This window comes from Pyxicephalus adspersus, chromosome 4, assembly GCF_032062135.1.
Source record: "Pyxicephalus adspersus chromosome 4, UCB_Pads_2.0, whole genome shotgun sequence".
Taxonomy (NCBI): Eukaryota; Metazoa; Chordata; class Amphibia; order Anura; family Pyxicephalidae; genus Pyxicephalus; species Pyxicephalus adspersus.
The window spans coordinates 83,978,565-83,999,116 of record NC_092861.1 but is presented as its reverse complement, the minus strand read 5'-3'; the positions used below and the strand labels follow the sequence as shown (position 1 = coordinate 83,999,116).

The 20,552-nt window shown below is 35.4% G+C and overlaps 1 protein-coding gene across 1 annotated transcript in view; it reads left to right on the top strand.

The window, feature by feature from the left end:
• The window catches only part of TBC1D32 (TBC1 domain family member 32), a gene marked incomplete in the record, with an annotated part of 161,342 nt that overhangs the window by 105,662 nt on the left and 35,128 nt on the right, over positions 1-20,552 (top strand). The window contains 5 exon segments of the mRNA XM_072408827.1: positions 5,359-5,481; positions 9,135-9,243; positions 12,608-12,701; positions 16,210-16,332; positions 18,908-18,991. Of these exon segments, the coding sequence (XP_072264928.1) occupies positions 5,359-5,481; positions 9,135-9,243; positions 12,608-12,701; positions 16,210-16,332; positions 18,908-18,991 (533 nt within the window).

The following is a 20,552-nucleotide window of genomic DNA, read 5'->3' as shown; positions in this document are numbered from 1 at the left end:
AGGCCACCACTCACAGTAGATGATAGAGATGTGCTGCAGAGAGTCTTTAGCTCCTGTTTACTTTTATCAGCTCTTTGTCCTATGTAATGTGATCTGATCTGAGTAAGAAAGGTAATCAGAAGCTGAAAACTTACCACAGCATAGCTCTATCATCCATGAGTTGCTGTCTACATTCAGCAGCTAATAATACAAAGCTGGCCCTTCTTTGCAAAGAGGTCTTAATAAATGAGAGGGGAGAACAACTAACCAACCAGTTTTTTTCCAACCACTCCTGCTATGCAAAGATGTCTAAATAAAGGAGGGGGGATTCTTTGTACCTTCTGCTACAATGATATTCTAGATAACATTCATGGATTCATGCTCCACTGTACCAACACATGTTCCTCCATTGGCCACCACTTCATCTATAAAGACATCCAATGTACCAGATCACTTCTCTACTGATCACTTCTATACAGAAACGCTTCTCAGATTTCCAGGAAAAGGAAAAAGCTACATGCTAGGATAGCTACCTTATTCAGCTGTCTCTGATGTGAGTGTTGAGGTGGGGCCAAGTCAGTTCTGCATAGGGATCCACTGATGGTCATGTCCCCCGCTGCTGTAGTGTCGCATTTAATTGAATTGCTAGTTCCATTGATTCTTTGTTTATTCTCTTCCAAATGGCGTTAGTTTCAAAACTATGCAAGGTACCCTCAGGCAGAAGATCATACCACCCACACTCCAGAAACCCATGTCATACCCTGGGGAATTCATGGGGTTCAAGGTTGACCCCTTTCACTACTAGACTGGAAGCAAACCTTAGCCTTGAAGTATTGAGTATACCAGATAAGCACAGACCTATACATAGCCTATATGAAGCTGCAATATTTAAATAGTGAGACCAAAAACTAGTTTGAAAACTAGGCTGTCGTAAACCTTATTATGATAGCGCATCACACTGTTCAAAGTATGTCAGATATCTGATCCCATCTATTCTTATAAAGTATAAAAACCTGTATTCCCTTTGTTTTTGATTTTATAACTATCTACTTTATTTATTGTTACAGAATACTTATTATCTGTTGAGTCCCAGAGACAATATGGTGTCAGCTAAAGTTAAATCGTTATGATTAATAGTCAGCCATTTTACTGGATCCACTGTGACACATGCTAGACTTCACACTGTTATAGCCCTGTACAAATATGGCATGCTGTCACTTCAATATAAAAAGTGGATTTTTTACTTTAGTTTTTGATGCTTGTAATTAATGCAACAGTGTAAGCAATATTGTGATTTGTATCATGCTAGTAATGTAAACCTTATTAGGGATGATGATATTCCTGCAGAGGGGATAGAAAGAACATGACTAAAAGTGGGGAATAAAAGCCTGGATCAGGCAGCACTGGAAAAGGTGAATCTATGATAATTTACTATACTATATTTGTGCAAGTATGCTTTGCATATTTGCACATTGGGGCTATAGCCTCCCCCACCTAGAAGACGTAAGTTCCAGTTAAAAGGAAACCTTTACTGAGAGAGAGCAGTTATAGGTTGTCTTTACAGATTTTGGTATGAAAATGCTACATGACTGTCTTCCTGTAAAAGTGGGTCTGATTTATTAAAGCTCTCCAAGGCTGGAGATGATTCAAGGATAGAGACCAGTGTTCTCCCCAGTCCGTTATAGCTGGGCGCATCACCTGGCACATTTTAGTAACCACCCAACTGGTTTTGGGTGGTTACTGAAAAGTTGGGTCATAATACAGAGGCCACCACCCGTCTAAAGCTTCTTCCCAAGCAGCTTAAAAACATTTCTGGGTTGAATACTTTACACTATCATGGGAGAACCTGGTTAATGCAGCAAACCTAGAATGGATATCTTAAAAATATTTTGCTATTAGCAATTGTTTTCAGTTCTGAACCAGATAAAACTAGGGTGTTCTGGCAACCCACATATTAGTTTCCTGGTTTAGGAGTCTAATCCCAACCTCCTTAACTAATATGTGAAGCTTCTGATTATTTTGAATAATATTGTTAATATGTATTATACATACCTAATACATTTGATATCATATAACAAACTAAACAAAGAAATGCCATATATAAATAATTTGTAAAAGGCTTTCTATATTTTGTCTGTTTTAGTAAACATTGAAACATATAAATGCTACCTTTGACTGACTGCCTATTGATTTTACTTACCTACAACAAGTATTCAGTTAATGATATTAGAAGAAACTCAGAACTTGTTATATATATATATATATATATATTATTCTTTTTGCTGAAATAAGTAGTTTGGCGTGAACTGATATTGAATACATGTAAAAAGATGTATAGATGATAGAAATCTTCATTCAAAGAAAGTTTGACCTCCAATTCAACCTTCATCAAAGTTGGCCAAAATTTACCCAGAAACCTTCCAAATTTCACTGTAGCACAAAAGATTTTCTTCCAATGTACTAGTTTATGTAAGCCTTGAGACCTCTTGGCTAGATATAATGTTCAAGGTCACTCACAGAGGACTTCTGCTCGACATGTTCATAATTCTGCTCAACCAATACAGTTGTTAGTGCACTCCGGTCTAAGATAAATGGCACATAGTCAAGAGTCAGAACTGAAATATGGGCAATTTTGTTTCTGGATCATTTCCTCTATGACTGCTTGCTGTAATAAAACAACTGTCACAGTCATCTTGTGTTATTTGAGTTTAGAACTGCTATGCAGCATTATTTGGGAGTGAATCCAAAGCTTTGCATTGTGTTACACAACAAACTGTATGTTGTTACCTTCAGACAGTGTGGGGAAACTTCATATAATTTTGTCTATATGATTTTTCTAGTTTATAATCAAACTAAAGTGCATTTGTTTTTGTTTAAACTATACAATCTTTTCAAAGAGGTACCCTAAACAAATAAATTAAAATATATACTGTGTATATGGGAAGTGTTCCAAATAATTTGTATTTCTAAGTTTTGATTCATAAAGTACTCATGTAAACCATAGCCAGGATAATAACCCCGTGTTTCAGTCGTGTAGCTTCTGTAGTCACCTGTCTACCTTCTGCCTTCTCCTTGAACTATGAATCAGCATTGTCACTTAAGTCTTGAAGGTGACCTGGAAGGCTGTTAGTGTATGTTTCAATCAATTCACTGTTCCCAGTCTGAAAAAATTCTTTGAATATATAGCTTTCGTTTAGAGGGGGGAGATTGAGCGATCGTCACTCTGCTGTGCTGTTCTCTATTGAGTTGTACGGTGGTCATTCATGGATCCGTCAGGACAGATTCATGAACGATGTTAGGCGTATCAGATTCTCGCCCAAGACAAACCCGGCTGTTTGTATCGTTGAGAATCGTCTGATGTGTGCACATAGCCCTATGCTCATGTAGATAGGAAATTATTACATAAGACTGAAGGACATCAATACCACTGAAATAAATATAAGGGAAAAACTGTTAAACATGGGTATAAACAGTACTTAAAAAAAAAAAAAAAGGCAATTGGAAATGATACAATCTGCTTTATCAAACTAAACAACATTCGGTTACAATTGAGATCTAAAGTTAAACCAGGAACAAATGGGGTCATCTTTTGGGGCTTGCAATATGATGACTTAAACAGGTAACTTATGTATTTTAAATATGGATTTGTGTTTGCTAAAAATGGTCGATAAGAAGAAAAAAAATCTACTGTTGTATGCAAATTGCACCAAATTAAAAATAAACTACATTTGCAAAGTTTGAATAGGCGTGCACAGAAGTCTTCATTTCATAAACCAGTCCTAGTTGAAGTTGGTGACTTAAAATCCTAAATCTACTAGGCCAGGCAGCTTGCTTTTTCAAGTGATGACTTAAAATTATTTTCTACATTCTTTTTCCCAGCACAAGCAATCAATGACAACCAGATACCTAGCTTTTTCAGAAAGTCACTGAGGACGTAAATTGGCTAATCTTCACTGGCTGCTCATTTATCAGTGCTTTGCATTTGGGGCAGAACACATAAGCTTAAGCCTGTTGCAGCCGGTAATACGACCAAGCTCCAGAACGTTTCTGCACATGGCGAATTTATGCTCATTCACATGATAAATCAGTGTATTTTAACTTGCTGCTGGGCTTTCTCCAATCTTGATGTTCATCGCATAATGGCCAGGTGCCTAGCACAACTGAATTTGAACTCTACATTCTGTTAAGTGTTACTTTTCAATCCAGAAGAATTTTTAAAATGCACTAGTTCAGGCAAGATTATAATTTGACCCTCCTTTATTCTTCTTAATCGTCAACAGATCATGGCTTCCTTTGTACTATAGAAGATGCAGATCCTATAGAGCTTTCATATTCCCTTACCTTTTGTTACTACTATTTATTTCTCTATAGAAGTGTTTCTCAACCAGGGTTCCTCCAGAGGTGTCTGGAGGTTCCTGGAGCAATGAGCAATTTGTTACTCTTAGATCAGTTTAACAGATACCATTGATCTTTTTGGTTATCTAAGAGTGTGACATTCTTCCCAATGATCAGAAATGTAAGAGGCATTCTTCCAAATGAGAGCTGTGAATATAGTAATTATAGTAGGGGTTCTCTGAGGACCTGAAAGTTATTTCAAAGGGTTCTCCCAGGTTAAATAGGTCAAGATAAACTGCTCTATACTATATATGTATGCATACTGGGTGCTTTCTCATGTATAATATTCATGGATGTGCTTGTCATCTGACATCATCTATGTGTGTATCTTGTCTTATCTTTTACTCACCATTGTTTGTATCACTTAACACAGCATGATGGGGGATTTTGATGCTATAGGAGTCAGCAATAATATTTATAAATGACCAATGCACATGGCATTTGTGTGTGTGTGTGTGTATATATAAATAATATATATATATATATATATATATATATATATATACATATATATATATCATTGTTTTTATGTATATATTTTATGTATATATTTCTTTTTATCTTAATCATTTGTATTATACTTATCAATAAAAAAAATTAAACATAATCAAATAATTTATGGTATGTTACATTTAGAAAGACCTATAATGTATTTGCTTGGGCTTTCCAAAAAAAGTGGGTGAAACTGATGCTGAAATATTGGTGTGAAGAAAAGCCAAAATTATACCTGTCATTTTTCTATTGTACATTAGAAAAGTAAACCTAATAGCTGATTTTTTTTGTTTATAGAGGACACATCCTGCAGTTCCTTTCCTTATGTATTTATATTTGATGACCTAATACTTAATTTGTTGTGGCTCTTACATAAACAGAGTATCACTTTTCATTTAATTACCTGGGATTATGGATGTGGCTGATAATAGTTTTATTATATCAGATAATATATATATTTTTTAATAATATTTTTTATCTTTTTTTTTTTAGATTACTGAACGTGTTATGCTGTAACCTAGACTCTTTATTACTCCTTGAATCACAATACAAATTATGTGAAATGCTTTTAAATGCTCAGAAGGAAAATATTCCAGAGTCCTCACAAGCTTCAGCGTAAGTAATCATTAGGTTGTATATCATTTTTAATTAACTGCAGCAGAGAGCATCTTGTTTTAAGGGGCATAAAGGAATTTTGTTCCAGGTGTACCTGAAATAGAGTTTGGATTGTGATACTAGAACAGAGCTCTCTAGTACTCTGGGAAGCCAAAAAACATTTTTTTATCTTTGTTGTGGATATAATAAACGTGGGATACATCTTCCATTGGACTTTACTGGTGTCTGTGTCCCTGCTGGAGGGATTAACCCTCTGTATTTCACAGGACTAAGAATGAGCAAAAATCAAAAATTGTTAGCTTTTTCTGAAACTTCTCATCTGGACAATTGTTCCAGTGACAACTGTTTGGGAGAAGATTTGCCTCCGTTTGGAGAATTTTTCCTTTAATTTCCTTCTGTGCCTCTAAGGCCAAGTTCAGAACCAATAATGGAAACAGGCATTCCGGTATGGTTTGCAGTGGTGCAGTGGTTGGCGCTACATTTGTGGTACCACTGTGTGAATTTACAGGTAGCAGCAGCCGACAGTACTGAACCTCTCACTGCTGCCCCCATTTATTGTCTATGGGATGCCTTGGGTGAGACCCTGCATGTAGCATCTCATCACAGGAAGCAATTTAGAGGTGTGAAAAAGCCCTAACCACACTTCAGCCTGACTGCTAGTCTGAACATAGTCTGAAGGAAGTGAAGAACCCCCTCTCTTTAATGGGACACAGAAATGTAAAAAAGGTAGAGGGATTAACTATTTGACTATTTAACCCACTGGTAGGGGGATTAACTATTTGACTATTTAACCCACTGGTAGGGGGATTAACTATTTGACTATTTAGGTAGGGGGATTAACTATTTGACTATTTAACCCACTGGTAGGGGGATTAACTATTTGACTATTTAACCCACTGGTAGGGGGATTAACTATTTGACATTTTGATTTTAGATGTATTACAAAGAAGACAATATCAGCTTTCAGAATGACACCTGTGTGATCCTTTGTGACTTTGCTCAAGTTAAAACCAATGCACAATGTTTACTTTCAGTTTTTTTATGAACTTAAGCTTTCCTTCAAAATATTCTAAAATAATAAATATCCTTACTAAGCACATTTTGTAATGCAGCCATTAAAATTGGGTAAGGGGACCTTGATTTGGACAAGTGTCCTAAAGTGGAACTGTGGAACTTTTATCCTGATGTATAAGGTAGCACATACATCAATTGGCAGGAAAATTTATAGGTGGTATTTATCCAGTTATATCCATAGTGTGCAGCTGTAGCTTGATAATATCATCATGTTGGGCCCAGAAAAATTAGAACAATGATTGGTTTACCAACAGAAAAAGAAACCGTTCATATCTGGATCTGTCTTTGAATAAGTTTATCCCAATTACAGAAGTCTTTGGAAAACCCACTTTGTACACCTCCATAACCTCCACAAGTTTTTAAACCAAAAGAAACATAAAAGTAAATGTTTCTGTAGAACAGTGAGTGCTTGAGAATGAGACCTCTGCACTTTTTGTGTTCATACACTGACTGGCAACTAATAGAGTGGCCCATTTAGTACTTTTTTTTTGTTACTATTTTTTCAGAACCTGCTATAAAGTTGACCATTAATTTGCTGTCAATATTCCAATCTCTAAATGCAATGCACATATCAGCTAGTTAATTTTATCCAGTAAACCTGTGCTGTGTTTACAAAAAGCGATAATGTTGAATTGAAGTCTTACCAGAAAAAAAAAATAAAAGCTACAGTTAGTATACTAAAATCCATTCTTTTTCATTTGAAAGTACAGTTTTACAAATCTGTTTTCCCACTGTTTATCAGCAAGCGTCAGTCATTTTGTTATTGGGCAGGTTTACACTTGTTTTTTTTTCCCTCTCCAATTTATACCTATTTTGTTATTTGCTCTAGGTGTAAAAATGAAAAAAGCTGACCAGAGCTTAAACCAAAAATCCTGGTTTATTTAGTTTTACTTTTTTGTTTCTTGGTGTTTGATAAACTGAGATTTAGCTCATTATGTTCTCCAATAGTCTTATCACATACATCACAGGTAATACCAATCTGAAGCTAGTTACCAGGGCATCTAGTAAATCATATGAAACAAAGATGCTGACTTGGGTTCACAATTCAGTTTTCTGTACCTGTTCTTGCAGAAGTGTTTTTTATATATATATATATATATATATATATATAAAACCAGCTAATTAGTTATATAGTGGTGATTATTTGTTTTAGCATTTTTGAGAAATATGAAAGATAATGTGGCTGGTATTGTGTTTGCATTTTATTCCAGTACAGCAGCCTTAAACCAGTTTTTGAAAAGGGAGGGGGTTAGAAATTCCTGCAGGTTTTTTTTGCTGCTGGAATTACGGTTAGTTGGTTTTCCATGACTTTCTTTATCAGACACCTAACATAAGCCAGCTAATCCTTAACAATCCTAGGTTATTGCAGTCAACTAAATTTTGTAGTTAAGGCAGAAAAAGATATATTTATATATGTGTGTGTGTCCTATGCGTGGCTGTCATATGCCCCCGCACTCATTTTTCTATTTCATCTGGAAGGGGGATAAGCCAGGAACTTCTCAGCACCCCCTCGTATTTATACCCACCACAACACAAATCTAATAGGAACACAAAAGCAGAGTAAGCCCTAAAGTGGTTGTACCCTTTATTACTGAAAACTACACTACATGGTTTTGGTTTAAATTCCAAATTTTCTATTTAAATATTTGTTGTTATTCACTTAATTATTCCAATAAATTTGAATTATTATTAATAATAATAATAATAATAATAATAATCTATGATCAAATAGGTAGGTAGATATATTACTTCTAAATGGATGCCTTTGTTGTTCCAAAAAATTGTGCTTGTGATTGGTTTGTATTGGTCCTTACTTTATGCAACCCCTTCTCCCATCCATAAACTGGAGTTATTATTTTTCTACTTTGCTCCTATTTATGGGAGAAACTAGCCTGAAAGACCTTTCCAAAAAATTGGATGATGCTATCAACTGTTGTCTGTGATCATCCTCATTAAGCACAGCCTGTTTTAGGATAAGGCAAACTTTGCAATTTCCCAGGACCCCACTTTATTCAGGGTTCAAACTGAGTGGGAGGGGTGCAGGGAGCTGGAATGCTATGCATTTGGGGCCCCACCTTATATTTGCCCAAGAGCCCATTTTGTCTAAACTACCCCTGATATTTAATATTTATAGTTTGTTCTTCTTTTAGTATACATAGTAAGGTCTATCATAATGAAAATTTATATGCACTCATAGACCATATGCTTTATCCCTTGTGGCTTGAGTGTAACAATGTATAGTTTAAATGAGGTAAGAGCTTTTACATTTTCGTAGGTAGTATGGTGAAATAGTTGTGTTACAGAAGTTCTTATTTTCCTGGTAAGTAAATCAGTATCATATATATTCTTTGGTATTTCTATTTTGAGCTAATCTTGAGATCATTTAGTGAGAGGCAAATTGGTAGTCCTGGTAGTAATAAGATGGCAAGCAGTAAGCATTTTAAATATTCATCAGTTTGCATGGCTTTTGGCCAGAACGCCCTAATTTCTGTTTTATGTTTAGTGATATAGTGAGCCTTTTCTTCTGAAGCTGGCCACTGCTTTGATGTTTAAAAATTAACAATTCAATGTATTTGCAGGAGTGTAATTATTGATGGTCTATCTGTGGAAAGAAACCATATTCTTGTTCGGATAAATGCTGTTGGAGGACCACATGAGCGTGTACTACCTCCCAGAACTTTGCTTCAGGTATTGATTTATTCTGATATATTTCAAAGTGAAATGTAAAACCTAAATCAGTCACTAGGTGAATAGAACTGGGCTTTATTAAATAAAAACCTCAGAAAAGGAAAATAGCAAACTATCAAATTCTATTTATAATTTTTTTTTGTGGAGGTTAGAAAATGGCAACAAGCATCTGAATAATTGTAATGGACATCTCAGCTTTTCATTTTAACTATTTTTTTTATAACTAAAACCTATTTGTTTTGAAAGGTATAAGGTATACAGAAAAAGGAGGAAAGAGAGCACAGGTTTTTGAAGGCAAGGTACAATAATGTAGTTTTAATGTTTTGTGTTAAAAAATTAGCTTCTAACAACTGAACTGAACCAACTGAACACTATTACATAACAAAACTAATTGAGTTTAGTGGTATTTTGAGATTATAAGTGGTTGCATACTATATATATAGTACAGTCAAATCTCAAATACCCAACAAGTTTCACTATTAGGCTTCCTCAAAGGATTTGCTTGAGATAACCATTAGTATCAAACCACTGTGTAAGGGTGAGAGTAAAAGCATCTGTCAAGTGTCACCGTAACTATACCCCAAATTATGAATTTATGGATCAATGAATTCAAAGGACTCAGAAGTGGTATAAACCATGAATATAATTCATGATCAATAAAAAGGCTTTAAAGGTATTGAAGGAGATGTTGGTTCTTAGGAACTGCTTATATTGAGTGATACTGAAAGATGATCTTAGGAACTGCTTGTATTGGGTAATACTGAAAGATAATCAGTATCATAAATTCAGTCATGTCCTTTGAATTCATCTCAAAATCCATCTCAAAATACCACTAAACTCAATTAGTTTTGTTATGTAATGTGTTCAGTTGGACTCTGTTAGAAGCTAATGTTTGAACACAAAACATTAAAACTACATTATTGTACCCTGCCTTCAAAAAGCCTGTGCTCTCTTTCCTCCTTTTTCTATACTGTTGAATATAACAGGCTTGGCAGCCCAAAACTACTTAAACACAGTTTAGGCTCTCCTGGGATCCCTCAGTTTTTTACTAGGTATAACGTATATAAAATACTAAAAACCCAACACATTCGTTTTTTAATGACAATTATGCCATTTTCTGCTAACTACAAACTACAAATACCATCTTGTTTCTAAAAATATATGTTTAGCATGCTAAAATAGTACTTAACTATAAATGCCCCTTCTGTGACAAATCTGTTCAGTAGGTTAAATTGTTCTTGTACAGAATGTTGTGCATACTGACCAGAGTTTAAAGACCTCACTGTCTGGTAAGCAGCTTTGATCATTACTAGTTTCCTCAACTGACATTTGCACTGCATCCAATGAAAACTGCAGATAGATATTAGTGCCAACTCCAAGGTATATGAAAGTGTGCCTTGAGTCATCCATTTTAAAACCCACAGCCTAAGCGTCTGCAATATTAGACAGAAAGGAGAACTGCTTTAGCAGCATGACTTTTCATGATACTAAACACAAGAATAGATGGAGTGTATCTGGTTATTGAGCCAATACTCTGGTGACTTTGCTTATTGCTACATAGGTACCATAAACACAGCAGGATGTCAGGCCTATTTGAGAATTCCAAAGTCAAAAATAGACAGTTATAGGCAACTGGAGAGGAATAGTGCAACAGGCAAGATTTGAGCATTTCCAATTGAGTACAATGGATACATTAAAGGTCTTTAGAGGCACAATGGAACAAAATAGATCATATGACATTCAGTCTGTTTTATTTCCCAGCTGTGTTCTACAATGTCACAAATATTAGAATGGTTGTTTTTTCCTTTAAGATTCAATTGAGCAGTGATCTGCTTTTGGTACAGTAAAACAGAAATAAAAATGTAGCCCAATGATAGTATAGTTAAAATGTAAGTAAGAAAGGAAAAGTGGACAATACTTTAGCTACATATATTACTTTATCTAGCTGTTAGTTTCAAATATAGAATATATTAAAATAAAAGATTACAAAAATCTATTGCATATTTGTAGATATGTGTTTCACATGGTTGACAGTTAATGAGTCACATATTTTATTACAAATGGTAGATGCGGCCTGCCTTAGGGTTCCTTGTAGCCCCTTTTTGATTCCTTATTTCACTTTTTGTGTCAGACACTTACTACTGTCATGTTAATAAATCTACAGTAGTGGCAAGTCGTAGAAATAAAAGAAATATGATTCATCCAAGGTATACTACTAATTCAGTGTAATACTTTTATATTAATATGAAGTAATGTTAACATTCAGTGATTCAAATTTTGCTATTGCGAATTATGATATTTCAACCAATTTGTCCCATTTTACAGAAGGAAACCAACATGCCAAGTTCTCTGTCTTTTTTCTACTTTGCATTTTAAACATAGCAATTCTCTTGAGGATTGGTAATTAGTGGTGCAGATACATAGCGGTGTATGTGAAGCAGTAGTCCTAAGATGTACAGCCCACTCCTGTTTTCTTAGCAACTTGCTCACTGTCACTCAGAAGTTAGTCATGTTCAATGTATATTGTGTCTTGTAAGTAAACTGCTAAGAAACCGCTAATACATATAGGGCTGTGTTCCAGAGGGAAAGCAATTAGAAATCACGCTTTGAGAACTTTTCTACACTGTAAAACTGCTATAGATTGCAGGTTGGTATAGACAGCAGTAAAGGAAGACTCCATTCTGTCTGGAATAGTGTGTGCCCATTCACCTGGGAAAATGTCTACTGGCTTTGGCACAGAAATTGTTTCCTCCCCTAGAGAATGCCATTCTGTGTGTATATGTATATAAATATAGATAAAGGAGCAAATTTATGGCAGCTATTGCACCTCACCCGATAAGTCTGAACTATATCTCTCCTACAGAACGAAATCTCCATTGAGCTCATTCTGCATTCTCCAGCTGCACTGTTCATTAGACAGGTTCTTTTGTTAAGTGCCACACTCCTCTGCATGCTGTCAGTCTCCAGTTGATTAGATGGAAATTGCTCTCGACTCAAAAAAGAGAAAGCAAGATTGATGCGAAAAATTGGAAATATAGTGTCTTTAGAAAGCTGTTACCTTCATTTTAATGGAAAAAAGGAGGAGGGGGAAGAAATTGATAAACACCACTTTCAGAAGATACTTGTTATAAATGAAAAATCTGTCACACCCATAGAGTTGAATGCCTTTATCGTAATTTTAATCACAGCAAAGTGCAGCATGAAACTATGTAACTTAATGTAGTTTTAATTTGACAGCAGTCATTTTGACAGTTATTGGAGCCACATACTGCTGGAATTAATATATTCAGTTTGTACAGTAGAAATGTGGGTCATTAATTTACTGAATATGTTTCATGCATGTGATCTCTTTGACTTTCCCTAGGGTAATGATCCATATCCTTGGCCCATGTTTTTATCTCATCCCATACCAAAGTGCTACATACGAGAGATTCCTATACTCGATGACACTAGACAAGGTGAGAATCCATAATTCTGAATAGGACTTAATTTCATGTATAGGATACTGTTGTGTTGTGTGCATGATAATACATTTATGCTCCTTTCAGTTGCATTTAATAGCCCCCCCCCCCAAATTCACAAATATCTGCAAATTAGACATCCCGTGTCATTAAAAATGTATTTTAAGCAGATTTAGTTTGTCTTTAAACTATAGTTATTGTTGTATGTTATAAATTAAGCATTGCTGTTCTGGTCTGAATTAACTAAAAATGTGCTGGTGCATTTGTATCCGATCTTCACATATAGCCAACTATATATCTATATAGTTGCTATATAGCCAACAAAATCTAAAAATAAGAAAAAAAAAATCTTCAGACATTATTTTTTACTAATTATAACTACAGTCAAGAAGCAAACAGGTTCCTAGTATGGTCTCCTTTAAAGTAAAAAAAAACTTTCTGTGATCATCTTTAAATTGTATCCTAAAACATCAGTTTATAGCTTTGGTTGACATTTGACTTTTTTTTGTTATAACAAGTGATAGGGTTACCTATTCTGGCCTGTTTTCCTGTTATTTTCATTCTGAAATATTCAACATTCACCATTTTCATAATGATTCATAACAGAATCATTTATAAATGCTGCATTTACAAATTAAAAACACTGGCTTCTAACTTCTGCCTCTCCATAGGTGCTGGCAACTTATCCAGTGCCTCCCAATTGCCGTCTGGGAAGAGTATGTCACCATTTCCCTCTAGGCAGCTATAGGGCTAAAGTTGAACAATGTCTGTAATTCCCTAAAAGGTTTTCTGTGAAGATGATTTACCTAACGTTATATGTACAGAAGGAAGATATTGTTTAATCCACTCATATTTTGCCCTCCTTGGTTTCTCCTTTTCCTCCTTATCAACATGCTAATTACATTTTTAAATAAAACCTTTCTATTTTATTTATGTACCTTGTTTTAGACCCATTGATTCCTAACAAAGTGTTTTTGATCTACTACATAATACAGGCAGATTATGGGTGGTGGAAAGGGCCAACATCGTGCTGCACACAATAATACATTACAGTATTCTGCTTCAATACACTTTTTGAGACCCTCAGTGACACAAAAAGAGAGGACCCTGCCCAGATGAGCTTACAATCTAGGAGACCTCAAATGCTGATCTTCCCTTAAAAGGGCTGATTAATTAAAGCTTTCCAAGGTGGTAGAGAATACACTTTCATCAAGGATCCTGGGTTATCCAGCAAACCAGGAATGGATTTATTCAAAGTAATTTGCTTTCAAATGCTTTGAATCCTGGACCAGATCCATTTCAGGTTTGCTGGATCACCCAGCTTCACTGATGAAAGTGTATTCTCTTCAGCCTTGGAGAGCGTTAGCAAGAATATATGTATCACTTACCCAATGCAAATTATCAGTACCATACACCATTCCATAAATCTTTCATCTATTCTGGCATAGTGCATTCTACATGTATGAAAAAAATATATATTTTTTAATAATTGCACAATTCTGCAAATCAACAGACAATAACTCATGTGAGCTTAGCTGTCAGACTTAAACTGCATTACTTGCCAATCACATTAGCCATTTCCACCTATATGGTTTCCCAGCAATACATTTGAGAATTTCATAATCAAACATAAGGATGATCTTTAATTGAGCTCCCTGTTGCCTTTGTTCTTGTACAGTCTGGGTTATGAGCTTGTAGCTAAATGGTTTGAGAAGACAACAGAAGCCATGAAGAATATCCCTATATTAAACAGGCTGAAGGAAAATACATAGTGTATTTCATGGCTTTTTTTTTATGAATATGATTTATCTAGAGAGTGCCCTACAGTGTGCAAGTCCAACGAAAATAATAGAATTATCCATCATATATTATTATGCTGCATCATTAAATCATTTTGTATCCTCTAGTGCTACACTTCATTTTTTTCGTCTTGAACATATCAGAAATGGCAGGTTATGTGCCTGTATGCCTAAGGCCATATTTTCAGCTTCATCAGAATTCATCTTAATTGCTAATTTCAAAACTACTAGAGCAGTTAGAAAGTAACACTGCACAATCTGCCTTTTTATTAAATTAAAAGGTGATTTTTGTCTATTATTCCCTACTCAATCAAAATTTTGCCAGAGGCATAGTGCTGTGAAGCATATCTTTTGCAGCAAAATCTACATCACATTCTTAAGCACTTTCATGATTTGGCCAGCCATCAAAAGCCTAATTACCAACAAGGTGTACATTTATATGATATATTTGAACATAATATAATTGGTGCCAATAGTAAAGTCTCAATTCCTTCAAATCAATCATTCTGATAAGAAACTTGTTAATCGTTTTTGTTTACCTTTTTTAGTTATACACCATTTATTCTTTATATACCATATCTTATTCTGATCAACAAGGCATGATCTTGTTTTAGAACAGCTATCCATTTTTATCCATTTTAGCGTTACAGATTTATTAACTTAGGAACAACCTTTTTTTCACTCTTGATTCACAACTATGTTCACAGAATTTAAGGGTATGTACTGGATACAATGGTCTACAAAGACTGGGGAAGACTGGCCTGGGTGAACCTCTGTGATTCAGCAAACTGGAATGGATTCCTTAAAAACCATAGGTTCTCCCATGATAGTCTATTTTCTCCAGTCTTGGAAAGCTTTAATAAACGAGACCCAATGTCATTATCGAAGACTGGAAAAGACTGGCCTGGGAGAACCTCTGTGATTCAGCAAACTGGAATGGATTCCTTAAAAACCATAGGTTCTCCCATGATAGCCTATTTTCTCCAGTCTTGGAAAGCTTTAATAAACGAGACCCAATGTCATTACCGACAAATATGTGGAATTAAACTTAAATGTGGAAATTTGCAAAACAAAATTTATACAGAGCTTATCAAGATTATCTATTTAAGATTATTAAGCTTATCAAGACCTTATCTCATTTAGGTCCTTGCCTCTTTCCTAGTTCTTTAGGGCAGACTCTCTCCACCTTTAAAACATGGAAGAACCCATAAAAATAAAAATTAAAAATATAAATAAAAAAAATAATAATAAAAAAACCTTTCATGTCTCATAAACCTTTAATAATAATTTTTATATATACAGCCTAGGGTACATGGACATGACCAGTAGGTTTATATATAGGAATAAATAAAAGAATAACAAGTGTGGCATAGTTAAAGTATATAACACTGGGGCTGTTCTATATGAGAATTATATTAGTAATAAAAAAAACACATATTAGTATTTTGAAAATAAATACAGATCGTAAACGATTTAGTGTTTCCTTACATTGGTAATGTGCAGAAAATATATATATTTATCTTCCTGGAGTTTAGGTTTAAATTCTTTAAATTTTACCCTAGCTGTTACTAAATAATCCCAGGATATGTTATGGTGTATTTGTACAAACATCTAAATTATTTTTAGCACCTTTTAAAGCATGCTGAGCACAAAGGTATTTTTTAACAAACAATATTTAATAAAACTAAATGCTTTTATGTTTACAGAAAATGAGCTGGTAAAGTTTCTCTCCTCTGGAATCACTGAATCAAAAACAAGTTGGCTAGACACTTGTAGAAGACTGTTCTGCAAGACCATCAAAACTAATCGGGGACTGTTATTGGGACCTGGTAAGTGCTACACACTATGGGTAGTGTTCTGTAGTCCACAGAGAAAGAGATGTAAACAATGTTAACCAATAACAGAGGAAAAGAGCACAGAGTTGTGAGTGGTGTGGTGGTGCAGTACCTGTGAAACTTTGATTGACTGCTATAAAAAGCCTGAGCAATTTTCGCTCTATTACAAAAAAAAAAAAAAACATGAATGCTGTTCTAATAAGGTCATCAGTTCATTTATAAAATATTTGACTAGAAAACTCGTTTTATGGGATTATAGTGGAGTAATTTTTATATTGTCTTTTACCAAATTACTGATATATGAAAAAGTTATATGTAAATGTCAGACCTAATAATAAATATTATTTATGTATCATAAATAACTATTTGCTAGAAATCACCGCTGCCAACAGAAACTGTTTAGGTATTTGGACTCTGCTATCAATCATGGCACACTGTTTTTTTTTTTACATCAATAAAATTGTTTAGTTAAATGGAGAATTTTTAAAACCCATAATTCCCAGTGTTTCATTAGTATTAATGCCAGATAGATGTTTGTGCTTATAAAATTAGCATAAGTGTTTGTCCTTTGGCAGGACTGCTGTTATGGCAATGACATCTCTTTACTGGCTTGGCACAGGAATTGTTTTTAATTTAGGTATGAGCTCTTTCTTTTTCATGTTTGTGGCAGGCATTTTAATTATAATCAATGGCATATTATGTAGGTTCTAACCCTCTGTTGAGAACTTATTTTAGTAAAGTGAACAAATCTATTTAACAGTTTTGTATGTGCTCTGGATAAACAGGGGAAAACGTAGGGGTTTTGTAGACATGCTTGCCAGAATCCCCAAGTTGAAAGTTAACCTGTGCCCAGACCAAGTACACAGAAATATGTACATATTCTGAAAAAGCAGTAAAAGACCTTTAATGCCAGCCCTCAATCACATGTGTAGCTATAGGCATTGTGGAGAAATGCTTTTTTAAAATGTACAGATGCACTGAGACCTTTTTCCTTAAAATGTGAGCTTGGCAGCCTGTCAGCCTTCTAACACAGCAAGTGTTTCTAAGCTATTAGAAACTGACTGAAACTGTACTCTAGATTTGTTTTGATATTTGAGGTTCTTGAGAAGTATTTATGTCATGTTGCAAGATAGAGATCTATTTAAGGGTCTATTTTAAAACTCCTACTTTTTGTTAAAAATATGTAACAGTTTCAGTGTGCATAGACTGGGTTATACTGTGCATTGTATAATTCTTATAACAAACCATCCCATCTGCCACATGTAAATAAAACATAAGCCTATTTTTTTATTCTTTCCAAGCACTATTTACTTCATTAGTGTTTTTGGTAACTAAATCTTTTATATGTCAATATAAACTTTATGCAGTATTTTTTTAAAGCAGTGAATTAGACATTTACAACAGCTGTATCCTTTTGTTCTCCATTTAAATTACTGTGGTATCATCTTTTCCAAGAAAAAGCAAATGTTTAAAAAAGGGAGGGAAACTGTTTTTTTTTTCTTGGTAATTTTATATGCAAAAAGTATATATAGAACCAGAAAAAGCAGCAGGTAAGAATAACCGGTAAGCTGAAAGCTTGTGGTTGTGTACAATGCATTCTCTGTCTTTAATGATTCATTCCAGATGCCTTGTGAAATCTGCATTGTTCTCTGAGCCGCTATCATTTTATTGGCGCTATTGAACCGCAACATTGGAAGCTCCATTTTTCCATTTGAATTGGTTAATGTGATAGTTAAGGTGGTTTAACAGTGGAAAAGTACAGATTCAGTTTATTAGAAGTGGTCTGATAGAAGCTAGAGTATTTTGTATGTATGCATTTTGTTAGGAATATTCCCCAGGTTCTTGAAACTCAGATAATGGTTTATTATTTTGAGTAACATATGGTGCAGACTTGTGTACACCTTGTATATGCATTGCAGACACAATAATGCTTCGTACCTATGTGAACTCTTATGTTCATTATATGTATCCCTGGGTCTATTATAGGTGCCCAGTTTCATATTTTAAAGTGTATGTGTGGGCAAATCTAAAATCAATATTTAGGGCAACTGTCTAGAACATGCACATTTCTATTAAATTTCTTTTTCTATCACTTTTAAAGACTGCAAGTACTGAAAAATACTTAATATTCAACAGACACTGCTATGAGAGAGGAACAAGTGCCATGTATATGTAAATAAGAAGGTGATTAGAGTGTCTGTTAAAATGTAGTTCCGCAGCTGGAAAATCAGGCAGGGATGACAAACTTTTGGACTGCAGTGCAGCAGTGGTAATCTAGTTGACGTACTAGATCAATGTTTCCCAACAAGGGCTCAGAGGTTGCTAAGTTGTTGCTAAGGTTTCCTTGAGGAATAAGCAATTTTTCCTATGAGGTCAGTGACACCAACGATCTTTTTGACCTGTGACATTCTACTGAAGCTGTGTGATCCAGCAAACCTGGAACAGATTTCTTTAGTCATTATCTATTTACTAGCAAGCTTTTTGAATCTTGGACCAGACCTATTCGAGGATTGCTGGATCACCCAGCTTCACTGATGAAAGTGTATTTATTTATTTTTCTTTCTTACAGTTTATGGAGAACTGCTGGAAAAGTATGTGTCCCACCAATGTAAAGTGCCTGGCAGCTGTGTTTTTGATTGCTCAGAATGTAAAGGTATTGTATATAATTGCCTCTTATCATTCCATAAACCAGTAAATCATCAGTTTTGTCAGCACAATGACATCTATTGCTTAAAGAGTTTTGAAATTGTTTATTTTTAAGACAAATCTACAATAAGGTATATAAAAGTATTATGATAAAGTAATATAGCAATTGGGTTTTGAGCGCTCTTTTAAATGAGCAGAAAGTAGGAGCAAGCCGAAAAGATTGAGGAAGACCATTCCAGAGAGTTGGGGCAGCTCTAGAGAAGTCTTGGAGCTGTGCATATGATGAGGTTATGAGTGAGAAGGCAAAGCACATGAGCTTGAATTTGATTCTAAGGTGAAATGGAAGCCAATGGAGAGAACTACAAAGAGATGCAGCGGAAGAGGAGCGGTGGGAAGGATGGATGAGTCTGGCTGCAGCATTCATGATAGATTGTAGAGGAGAGAGTCGTGTTAGTGGAATACCAGAGAGAAGGGTTTGGTAGGTTGAAGGTGATAAGGTTATGATCAGAAAGGGGAAATGGTGAGTTGTCAAGGAGGGTGAAGTTGCAGAGTTTAGAAAATACCAGGTCTAAAGTGTGTCCAGCTATGTGTGTGGGGCCATTGATGTGCTGGGTGAGGAGGTAATGTAGAGCAGTTTGGCTGAGAAGGGAAGGTTGGGCTCATCCATTGCAACATTAAAATCACCAAAGATGAGAGTGGGCAGGTCATGGGAAAGAGTGTGTGGGAGCCAGGATGCAAAGTTATCCAAAAATTGTGATACTGGGCCAGGGGAGCGGTAGACAACAGCAACAATGAGGGGTAAGGGGCTAAAGAGTCAGACAGAGTGGACTTCAAATGAGATGAAAATGAGAGAGGGTGGGGTAGGAAGGACTCTGTATGTACAGTTAGGTTAGAGAAGGAGACCCACACCACCCCCTACTTTGTTGCCAGGTCTAGGGGTATGTGTAAAGTGCAGGCCTTCATAGGAGAAAGCAACAGCAGAGGCAGAGTCAGAGGAGGAAAGCCAAGTTTCAGTGAGAGCCAGAAAGTTCAGAGATTTAGAAAGGAGAAGGTTGTGTATGGAGGTTAATAGAGAAGCAGTCCAATAATATGGGTTCAGGTGAGGCTTGTAAACTTGCCGAGTTCCAGGAGTAAGGGATGATCATTCAGTCAAAGAGATGGTTTGATGAAATACTAGTTTAGAATGGTAGCAGCAGCAGCAGCAGAGGATGTGTTGGAGTCCAGGTGGATAAATCAGTCCAAAGGCAGGATATAGAATTTGCAGAGTATAATTATGTCCAAATATGTTCCAATTCCTGCGTCAATTCCCTGGATTAATTCACATTGCACTTATAATTTTGGCACTTGAGATTTGGGGACGTGACCAGGGTCCCAACGTGACCTTGCCTGTTGTTTAAATGGAAGTGCTTTGGGCTCTGATTATGGATGGACTGATCAGAGTAACAAGGAATTTGGGATATCAGTTGAACCTGGGGAGGGAAGGGGTTGGCAGGGCAATAAATATCAATGTGCAATCAGCTGGAACTAAAGCTGCGTACACACCTGCAATTTTTCTCGTTGGAAAGGAT